The sequence below is a fragment of the Triticum aestivum genome, chromosome 5B, assembly GCF_018294505.1.
Source record: "Triticum aestivum cultivar Chinese Spring chromosome 5B, IWGSC CS RefSeq v2.1, whole genome shotgun sequence".
In the NCBI taxonomy this organism is placed as follows: Eukaryota; Viridiplantae; Streptophyta; class Magnoliopsida; order Poales; family Poaceae; genus Triticum; species Triticum aestivum.
In genome coordinates, this window is record NC_057807.1 from 698567304 (window position 1) to 698578504 (window position 11201).

General features: G+C 46.9%; 2 protein-coding genes across 2 annotated transcripts; one reads left to right on the forward strand and one right to left on the reverse strand.

The window, feature by feature from the left end:
• Positions 1-476: 476 nt before the first annotated feature.
• Positions 477-2615, forward strand: LOC123115326 (uncharacterized). The gene is made up of 3 exons (XM_044536503.1): positions 477-1754; positions 1862-2008; positions 2244-2615. Exons 1-3 carry the CDS (start codon positions 846-848, stop codon positions 2613-2615), a joined length of 1428 nt encoding a protein of 475 aa, XP_044392438.1. The 5' UTR covers positions 477-845.
• A 3362-nt stretch (positions 2616-5977) lies between these two features.
• On the reverse strand, positions 5978-11201 carry LOC123114338 (lipid phosphate phosphatase 2). The gene is made up of 7 exons (XM_044535774.1): positions 10888-11201; positions 10695-10782; positions 10488-10597; positions 10274-10367; positions 9937-10125; positions 9759-9818; positions 5978-6593 (listed from the first exon to the last, which is right to left on the reverse strand). The coding sequence occupies exons 1-7, from the start codon at positions 11119-11121 to the stop codon at positions 6424-6426; spliced, it is 945 nt and encodes a 314-aa protein (XP_044391709.1). The 5' UTR covers positions 11122-11201; the 3' UTR covers positions 5978-6423.

An 11201-nucleotide genomic window follows, 5' to 3' on the forward strand; every position in this document is an offset into this window, starting at 1 on the left:
GTTCACCGGCGGGGAGGTTGGCTTTTATAGCTGATGCGGGGCGGTGAGAATCTGCATGCCGGGTGACGCGTGGCGGGAGCGGGCCGGGCGGGACGCGCGTCGCGCCGCCTTAACTGCGCCGTCCATGAGGCATCAATTGAGGCTGACCGGCGCGGCAACGCGACAGCCTTGGCATTGATTCCCGCGGGAACCAAGGCGATGAGGACGACGAAGCGGCGTGTCGCTGACTTGGCGGGCCCATTCTCATTCGCGCCAAAATCGGTTTCCCCGGCACCGCAGCGCGCCGGGATCGGTCTGGGTCCGCCGACGCTAATTTTGGCTCAAACCGATGAAAAATGGTCTTCTAAGGAAATGACTGGACCTTTTTTAGGCGTCGGTGCTAAAAAATGGCCATGAGGGACGTGTCGGGGGCGCGGCTGGAGATGCTCTTAGGAGCCGAAGTGAAATTTACACAAAGCCGCCTTCTCTCGCACAGCACAAGACAGCACCGCCGTCTCCTTCCTCCCGTGCTCGCGCATCATCCAATTCCCACCGTCGAGAGCTCCAATTCACTCACGAATCCACTCCAATCGAATGCATCCACCATCCAATCAGCCACCAAATCGGAGCTAACTAGCAACAGCAACCCGGAGGGGAGGGGAACGAGGAGGAGCCAAGAGCCGCCGGATCCATCCAGCTGCCCGGGCGGCGGATCCGATCCAGATCGACGGAGCAGAGCGCCGGAGGGAGGATGGGGAGCCGCGTCCTTGGAGCAGGTCGTCGCCGCTAGGGGCCCATCTCATCGGTCAGTTCTAGCTAGGGTCTCAACCAACAAATCCAAATCGGCTTTCGAATCCCGGCCGGCCATGGAGTCGCTGCCGCTGCACAAGCGCAACGTCGGCCGAGATGACGAAAGGATCAGCGCGCTCCCTGACGACCTCCTCCTCGGAATCCTCGAGCGCCTTGAACTGCGCGAGGCGGTCCGCGCCGGAGCAGTCTCGACGCGGTGGCGGCACCTCGCCCACCGCCTCTCGCGCCTGCACCTCAACGGTCGCCATTTCCGCTGCACCACGCTGCTCCAGTACATGGACGCGTTCACGGGCGCGGCACGGAGTTTGCTGACCGACCGCGACTGCGACTGCAACGGCAGTCATGCTGTCAAGTCCATCAGCCTCCGCTTCTTCCTGTCGGCCCCCCACCTGAGCTCCATCGGCCGCGCCGTTGAGCACGTCGTCAGCCGCGGCGAGACCAAACGGCTCCATTTTGGCACATGCTCGCCATACAAGAGAAACACTGCCCTGCAGCTCGCCGAGTTTGGGCAGCAGTTCATGTCCTTCTCCCGCGACTACCCACTCGCTTTCCGGTGGCTCACCAGGCTTACACTCAAGAACCTTGCGTTTGGGCATCCCGACGTCACCGACCTCATTAGTGCCTGTGACAGGCTCACGCACCTCACTCTGAGTTTTTGCCAACTTGTTGACGAGCACACACCGCTCAAGATCAACACACCGTGTTCTGGGATCAAGGATCTCGAATTCATCCAATTTGGGTGCACCCAGATCGAGCTCATCTCTGTCCCCAAGCTCAGTAAAGTGCAGTGCACATCTTGGCGCTTGGCGAACCCTCCTGTGCGCTTTGGCTATGTTCCAGAGCTTTGCAATGTGAGCCTCACTACCGGCGCCATGGCGTGGCAGGCGCCATTCTTGCTGAGCAAGTGCTTGTCAGGGAGTGCCATGAACCTGTCCAGAATATCTCTCAATTTTTGCCACCAAATGGTAAAGCTAATTTATATCTATCATCTAAATTTCTTCTGCACACATATCATATGTTCGCCTTCTTCTCTACCTATTTCAGCTGTGTATTTGTGTTCTTCCTTCTGCAGATTTGGATTCAACCGGAACATCTGAACCAGCTTGCTGCTATATTCAGAAATCTGGGTCATGTGTCTCTTTTTGGTATCTTCCCTGAGTGTGATCTGAGCTGGACCCTATTTATCCTTGACGCTGCACCTGCACTCTTTAGTTTGACAGTAAGTCTGTTGCTTTGAATTTGGGAGTATGGCTGTTACTTTAACTTCTTTCAGTTCCATATCTCAGTGTGGATTTGACTCATTCTAGAATTCCCAAATACAAGGAAGTTTGTTCAAAATCTCTTTCAGGGACCTAAACTTAAGTAATAGTATCGAGGGTGTTAAATTTTCTTTAAAATATGGCAAAAAATATTTGATAACATGTGTTATTTATTTTCTATGTCCTTGCATGAAGTTATCTCGAACTCGACATTCATGTGTTGAAACACCCAAGGATAGTGCTGAGAAGACCACCGTGGTTTGGGAGCCATCCAAGGATTCGAAGAACTTGAAATTGAAGTTCTTGTTGATTTTCGGGTTTGAGGAAGAAGACAAGGTGATAAACTATATAAGGCTTGTCATGGAACGAGCCGTGGGGTTGAAGAGAATTGAGCTGGATGTTGAACGCCCATGTGAGTATTGCAAGGACACAGACCTTGAGTCCGCGACGAGATCCCAGGTGGATGAAGCTAGCAGTCATCGGATTAGGGAGAGGCTCGCACATGGATCCTCCTCGCTCGTGGAGATAATAATAAATGTTAAATCCCCTAACTCCTCCAACTGCTAGAGTGTTGACTGTGTATGAGGAGCAGTCAGTCGTGTATCGGTAGCGAGAAAATACTTGGTTCGTTTGTGTTTACCTTGAAGTTTAGGTAAATTGTGTGTGTACTGCTATCTAGATGCATGATTTTCTGTTTTAATGTACTGAGAATTGCCTAGTGTAAGCTGACCTGTTCACCTGCTGGGAGGCATCATTCGGGTTCTCGACTTGTTGAGGCTGTCTTTTCAGAATGAGTCTTTGGAGACCCTTAGTCTCAGAATGTGACTTTGGGAGGCTTTGCCTTCTGAATTTTACTAGTCAATAGCAGCTACCGCAAGTGTAGAGAAATATTTCTGGACCTTTCCCCCATCTACCGAGTAATTGCATACTGTGTCTGGAGTGTGGAAATTATAGGATGATTATATTTGTGTTGTATTGAACTGACCCTCATATGGGGTATATATAGAAGTACATGAGGGGTAAAGGTTTGGAGTACAAGGCAAGATATTCTGTGTTTAAACTAGTTTATCTCTATCTCTCCTTATCTCTACGTTTATACTTCTAACAATCCCCCTTAGTCGTAGCGGGAGTGAAACGGATGATCACGACTAAATTTGAAGTCTTGTGCTTTCCCGTCTTCTCCGCCACGCCATCATCAACTGCGTCTCTGATGGGTTGGCACCTAGGACGGTGCCTGCGTCCCCTTCTGGTGCCTCCTCGACTCTCCTCTATTCCCTCCCGCGGTCACATTGGGAGCGGCGTGGACGCTGATCACGACGCGGATGTTGTTGACTGGAGTTGTTGCCGATGTGTTGCTGTAGACCAAGCCATTAATGTGGATGTCGAGGTAGCCAATCATGATGTAGCCGTGGGTCGATGTCGAGGTAGCCGATCATGATGTAGCCGTGGTCGAGGTAGTCATGGTCGGTGATGTAGCCGTCGTGGATGATGAAGCCACACAAAGCCGGAGGCGCAAAAAAATGTGATATGTTGTAGATGACAGAGCTGCAGTCATGAACAATGCACCTCACAGATGTCAGAGGGTGCCGTCAGCGATGAGTCCACCGCTTTTGCAAGGACCGGAGGAAACCCATCGAGCACACATCGGTTTTGCCAGAACCGTGTGGCCGTGTTGGCTGGTCACTAGAGTGACGCCGTGTTGATGCAGTCATGTCGTCGTGTATGACATGGTCGATGCCGTCGTCGTGACGCAGTCATTGCCGTCGTCGAGGTCGCGTCTTGCAGAAAAGTCTGTCAGAGGACGCTAGGTGTCCATCTTGTGGATGAGGCAGCGGCGCTGTGTTGACGAAGATGTTGATGAAGACCACGTTTGATGAAGACCTTGGCGATGAAGTGTCGGTGATGGCGTCGCAGCGGCGTGTCGATGATAATGTGTCGCTTGAAGGAGTCCCTCGCGCGGCGACCAAGTGTCGATACCGTGTCGCGCCGGAGAAGTCAACGAGAATTGCATCGCTTTGCACACCGGCCTGGCGTGTGAGTGATGCATGTCGATGTTGCTTCTCGTAGTGTGCTCGACGATAAACTTTACTAGTAGTCAGCTTGATGCCGTGGCTCAGCCTGGTGTAGTTTTGCTTGATGCAGTGCAGATGGGTAGGTGTAGTTGTCCAGCTTGATGATGTGCCGAGGGTCGGCGCAGATCGCTCGATGTAGCGGCTCGGTGTAGTCGGATGTGTAGCCGCCATGTACGTACCAGGGTAGCTGCTGATCTCGTAGAGCCAACTCTAACGCATGAGCCTGAGGCCCATTGTAGATCGGATCGAAATCTGCGAGAGCTACGCCCTGCCGCGATCGGTCACGTGTGTCCTTCGCTGCTGCCCGCCGGGTCGTCATCTCCTTCTGAGGGAGAGGCCGCAGTAGATCGGTGACTGCATCATCACGGCCGTGGCTGGAGTCCACGGCTCATGCCATGCACGTAAGCACAGCTGCGCGGCGCCGGTGTTGCCTGTTTCTGTTTGTATCAGCGAAAATTCCGAAGTTCTGTAAATAAATTAAGTAAGCAATTTCTTCTTAAAAAAAGAGAGTGCAATTTGGAGGGACCTTTCCTCGTGTTTGTTAATATCGTTCACTCGCTTTCCTCGAAGTGATAGAAGGGTTTTGGCCCTTGCACAGTAAGAAAATATCATGGTTTCAGTATTTACTACATGACAAGAAATATGTACTCTGTTTGATGTGATCCACTAGAGTGTCATCTAGCGCACTATCCTATTCCAGTCATGGCCTCTACCATACGGCGCACTTTTCATCGTTAACCCTGGTGCCAAGTGCTGAACTATTGACCGGCCTTGTGAAATATCTTACTCAATCGCCAAGGTCAATAATATCTTCTACGGGACACATCGCTCCAACCTGAAAAGTGAAAAGCGAAAGCTTAGCAGAAGAATTTACAAGAGTATATCTGGTTGCGCCGTCATGCATGCACTGATACACGTTCATATCTGGTCTCTCCTACTTTCGCTCCGGGCAATTTGGCAAGCAGAGCAGGAATGGTGGTATCCGACTTGGATTTCCACCGTCGAGTGGATATTGCGAAGTGTCAGCAGGCAAGCCGGTGAGTCAGTCTTGCTCCCCGTGCCCGCCCTGGCCACCGGCACCCAAGGGATTACGACCACGAAGCACCCGGCAACAGCTTTGTCTCTTCATCACTGCATTCGCACACCCGCTCTGCGGGAGAAATGGACGGTGGTGTTGCCTGGTTAGGATTGGGCAGTAGAGACTACTACTGTATGTGTCAACTTTTTACTCTTCAGTAACCATCATTCACTCCTCACCATGCATGAAGTTTTGCCTCGTCGATTAATTAAGAGGAAAAAATTACCCAGTTAATTTACCGAAAATCAGGCAAAAACCAATCCAAACAAAGCACGAAGAAACTACTCCCATCACATGAAACCCCACAACTGCACACGCAGCCTGCCAAACTCTCCAAATACACAACATCCACAAACCCCGACATTGCTACTACGCCAAATGACTCCCCATGAGAACACCTCGACACAAGACGGTTATGCGTTATGACTTACGACTTGCTTTGTTGATCCAGGCTGGGGTTCTGCCCCTAAAGTAATCCCTATTCTCTGCAATATGTTGAATGGATCTTTTAAATGAGTATATTAGCGCCCTTGCTTGCTATATATAGTCTTAGTCTCCAAAATACTCCAACTCTTGTTTTACTAAAATATACAGTATATGCCCCCCCCCCCCCCCCCTTTAACTTGTTGAGAGTACCAAATTAAGGAAAGCAAACACAACTGAGGGTGCCAAATTAACTAATCGGAATGCTCCCAGGTGGGTTTGAGAAAATACGCAGAGGAGGATCGGGAGATTGATAGAAATTGTAGAAAGCACTACGAGCTATACACATGGGGAGCATTCGGTATATATATAGAGAGAGATACAGTGAAATCGCTAACCCTACATTACAAGTTGGAAGCTGGATCTCCATTCTCCAAGGCTTAGACTCCAATGGAATAGATCCACATTACATGTGCATATACATACAGATTCAGTGACATTTCTAACCCTACACATTGGAACTTGGAAGCTGGATCTCAATGGCTTTTAGACGCCAAGTGATCGATCTACAATACATGTTACACAAGGCCTTCGCCTTGTCCTATGCACCGGACTCTAATAAAGTAGTACTATATGTACAGATATATTCAATGACACTTCCAACCCTACATTTTGGAACTCGGAAGCTGAGATCTCCAAGGCTTAGGGTAAGTGACAACGGATCTATCCACAGGCCACAATACATGCACGTTACTTTTTTTTGCGATCATACATGCATGTTACATGGGGCCATCGCCCTGTCCTACGTACCGGACTCCATCGCGTCCAACGTTCGGCTCGTGTTTGCCCCCGTCTCACCTTGCCGAGGGACAACTGCGGTTGAGCCACTGTTGCTCATTTCAGTAGTGCGCCGCCTCCGGATCTCCTCTTCCCTCTCGTTGATGTCCCTGAAGTGGGCATGAGGCCAGAAACCTGGAGCCATTGCGTGGATTATGGTTGTTTGTTACATCAAATTCAGCAAGCACACATTAGCTTGTATCGTCAGAGAAAGCAACGGAAAGTGCAGTTTCATAATTGCAAAATTAAAATAAATTGATGTAGTCTGTTTCCGGAATATAGCCAAACATATGGTTCTATAGTCAACTTATTTTCCTTCAAGATCTAAGATTTGGAATTTGCGGAATACGATTATACAAAAATTAGGGCCTTTTTAGTCATAAGATTATGGGAAGATAGGCATACGAAAGACACATAAATAGAATATGGATCCATGTGTAAAGCAGAGGAGTTAAAAACACAATCTTGTGAGCATGGATGTTCAAGAGTAGGAAAAAACGTATATGAATAGTAATAAAGACACCAAATTAAAGTAAAATCACATGAAAAGTATATAATTAGGATGTTATCGTCCCACTAAAGACCTTCATCTCCTACTTCATAGGTAATCCAATAAATTGTAAAATTAGTGTATTTTTCTTTTAAGCCGACATCAAAAGACATTTCCTCCATTTCACTGAACCAAGAGGTTTGCTTTATTACACCCAAGCATGGTGTAGCGGCTTCTACACTTCACTCCATAACTTTTTCTACAACATGTTACTGATACGTGCCACTTGATTTTGTTTTAAGGAAGAGAAAAGAAAGCTAAATAAGAATAACAACATGTTTCTTGTGCAACAAGTGACTTATTTAAAACCATGGCTTCATGGGATATTTCCCCCCATGTATTTCTCTTCTACATTTTTTATTAGGTTGAGTCTCCAACATATTTATGTTGCATACATGACAAGGTAATGTGATTTCTCCCTTATTTTGTGTTTTTAGGTGTTACTTGATTCTTTTGTAAAACAATTACTTGAATAACCATCATTGGAATTTATTTCGCTCATGGGTAGCAGTCCATAAACCAACATTTTTATTGAATTTCATCAACATATTGCCTACACCTAATTTGTTGTGGACTTTGATAACCAGCGAACATCAGATTTTCAAGCATGGAAAAAAGAACATTTTTATGACAATTTATGTTGTGAGGATGGTAATTTCTTTTATCAAGCATTTTTGTTAACATTTCCCTTTGTTTTAGAATCGTGCAATAACTTTCCTATATGCATGGATCCGTTGTGGGGTCGATGTCTTAAAGGGTACCTAGCATTTTCCGGGTGTTCATTGTACTTTAGTTGTTCATACTAGGTATAAGTATTACTCTTCTGTTTTGATGTGTCTCAAATTCTTAAAAGATGAGCCTCAAATTTTCCCGCAAAAAAGTGTCTCAAATTCACACAAACACATCGAATCTAACGGCATAATCAGCTTGACTATATTGTGGCTCAATTTTTTTAATTAGTTGTAACAACCCAGATGTAATGCATGAGATTTGTTAACCATAATTATAAACTATGTTGGATGCCATGATCATTTTCTTGTGCCATTGCCATATTCATGATTCATACATCATGATCATATTGTTACGTTGCATTTTTAAATCCTTGTTGTGTTGCATTTTGTATGGTGTTGTCATCTTGTGTGGCCCCCTCCTTCATCTCCATTTGTTTTGCTTCTTAATCAATCCATCATCAAAACACTTCCTCAAGTGCAAACCTTCACCTCACTCTTCCTTCTTCCAATTTTGGCTTTTATTCGAAGTGACATCTTTCTGGTCCAGAAAAATGTCCAACCTTTTCCTATAAATATTAGACCATGCCAATAACCACCCCTCCAAGTTTAAACAATTTTGGAGATGTTCTGGACAGAGGGGCACAACTACTTGGCAACCTGATTAGTTAGTATCGGCAAATTAGACGGCATCACAGACCGTGGTGAGGTCTACGAGGGTCACTCCAGCTACTTGGCAACCTGATTGGGAAGTCACGACCTCGCCCCAGTCCATTTGCGTTGCCACCAGCGGGATTTCAAGACCCACATACATGCATCCTTTTTTCCTTCTTCCCTTTATGTTTGCCTTTCCTTGAAGCTCTCCATTGTCTCCATGATGGCTTCTCTTGCTCTATTTCAACTAGATCATCTTGTACAACATCGTCTGAGATGATTTGGACATATATAATGCAGGTCTCCAGAAGCTCCGTGTGTAGTAGAAGATTAGAGCGTCCTGATAATGTCAAGAGTGGCCGGGGTAGAACAAACTTGACAGGAGAGGAGTTCGTAAAGAGACGTAATGTCACCAAAGAACTTGCCATGGACGGGGGGCGTGGAAGTTAGCTATCCACGTGCCAGAACCATTACTAGGTTTCGTGATCTTAATTGTTTCAACTTTAGCTACCCCAATTTATTTGGACTAGAATACTTTGTTGTTGTTGTTGTTGTTGTTGTTGTTGTTGTTGTTGTTGTTGTTGTTGTTGTTGTTGTTGTTCTACATTTTAATCTGCACTATGGACCCACATAGAGATTTTTAAACCCTTATAGAGAGGGTGTACCGAAGTATAGTACTTCAACTAAACAAGAAATCTTACAATGCTCCCAAATTATTAAGGGTTGTCCATTAATATTAATCTAATGGCTAGGAACTTCTTCTTTGGAAAGGAGGCTGAAACCTCTAATGGCTAGGATGGTGTACTACTTTGTAGAAGGTAAGAGGTAACTTTGGCTATGCCTAACAAGTTTATTGCACACTTGTGCCGAGTGCAAGAAATGTATTCGTTAAACATTTTGTGTCAACAAAGGTATACAAAAGACTCGTGGAGCAACACTACAAATATGGCTATGCAATTTGATTAGAAATATAAGATAGATATGCAATTTTAGAGTATGAAAAACAACATAATAATCATTGTCATTTAGATGTTAGTTTAAGACGTTTATTAAACGTGCATATGTTAAATTACTTGGTATGGCTATTCAATCAAGCATGACATGTGTGGACAGAATGCATCTATTCAGACCAATTAACTGGAACGTTGTCAAGATTCCATGGTGAGGTAAGGTGGAGCCTCTTTAAAAAGCTCAACTAAATGGATGAATAATAGTACTGTCAACGGAAAATTTTCTCTTCTTCATATTTTTCTGTTCATTCTTCACTTTTTCTATGCACCAAAGAGGGCCTTAACATGTAACTGAAAGTCCTCAGTCCTGATATATATGAAATACTGCAGATGCACCAAAAGTCCAGAGGAAGTATACCTTTGTCATCAGAGGGTGGTGGAAAGAACTGCAGATAGCAAACAGACGCAACCACCATTCCTTCACGGACATGACAAACCTCGTCAGCAACAAAGAGAGTTTGGAGATTTCCCGCAAAAACAGGAATAGTAAAAAAAAAGAGTTCATAGATAACAAAGAATAGGCGCGAGCTTCTGACCAAGGATGCCGCCCGCGAAGACGTCCTGCCAATGGTGCCAGTAGTCATCTACCCGCGAGATGGCGATGAGCGCGGCCACGAGGAGAGGCAGGATGACGGCGCACAGCTTGGCGACGTGCCCTCGTCGGTCGAAGACGGTGATCTTCCCGGCGAGGTACCACGACAGGAACCCCAGGCCGGCGAAAGACCCTGCGCCACGGCACAACAAAAAGCTTATTACGCATCGAGCACATAGTACAGAGCATACGGAGAATAAATCATAGGCTGTTGCTGCTATCGGTCTGTGGCAGTAGCAGTGCAACTGATGAATCTAGTAAAGTGAGCGGCGTCATCATACAGGAAGAGTGGCCACTTGGGAAGCTCTTGTGGCCTTCTTTGATCACGCTGGCGTCGCCGTGGCATATGACTGCTGTGGTGATGTTGTCGTACACCTGGACAACAAGGGGACCAGTCTAATTAAGTTTGGGTGCAAGATAAAGGGATATCTGAAGTTCATTTAGACTTTGTGAGTAAGCTGTAAAATTCAGAGTAGTCCCAGTGAGTGTCATTACAGCGATTCCATCAGGGAAGCAGCGCCAGAAGAAGTTGGGGCGCGGACGGCCCACGGCGTCCTTGATCGCGTCCGTCAGGACGCCGGTGATCAACACAGAAAACAGAATACCTGCATCGGAACGACGCCAAAGCATGTAATAGAGATTTGTTTCTCTGACCACTGCATTTTTCTTTCAGAACTTTGCGAGAATAAATAAGTAATGTACCAAGTATGGCGTGGTGCAAATCATACGCATTCCTCCTCCAGATGTAGACGGCGATGAAGATGAGCATAGGTGCAATGACAGCAACGATCTGCGTGAATGAAAAACTTAAAGTAAATTACTAAATTTCAAGCTCAGCAGATGTGTACTTCCAAATTTGAATGACAGAGTAAACATGTGGGATGGTCGCACGCACCGCAACCGCCCAGACCGGGACGGTGTTGCTCTTCATGGGGTATCTGAGGTCCGCGATCATGCCTTCGCCGACGAACCGGTGGAACCGCTCGATGGCGTTGAGGATGCCTTCGACGCCGATCAGGAGGAGCAGCGCAGCCCAGTCGTAGGCGTGCGACCTCAGGATCCTGACGCCATGCGACCATGTCGTGGTGAACCGGCACGCCGGAGCATTGGTACCGGCCGGCGCCTGCATCTCGGTCTCTCGGGGGCGGACGACGTGGATCTAACACTAGTTATCCGTTCTAGTGAAGTGCAATCCTATCCAATGTGGGG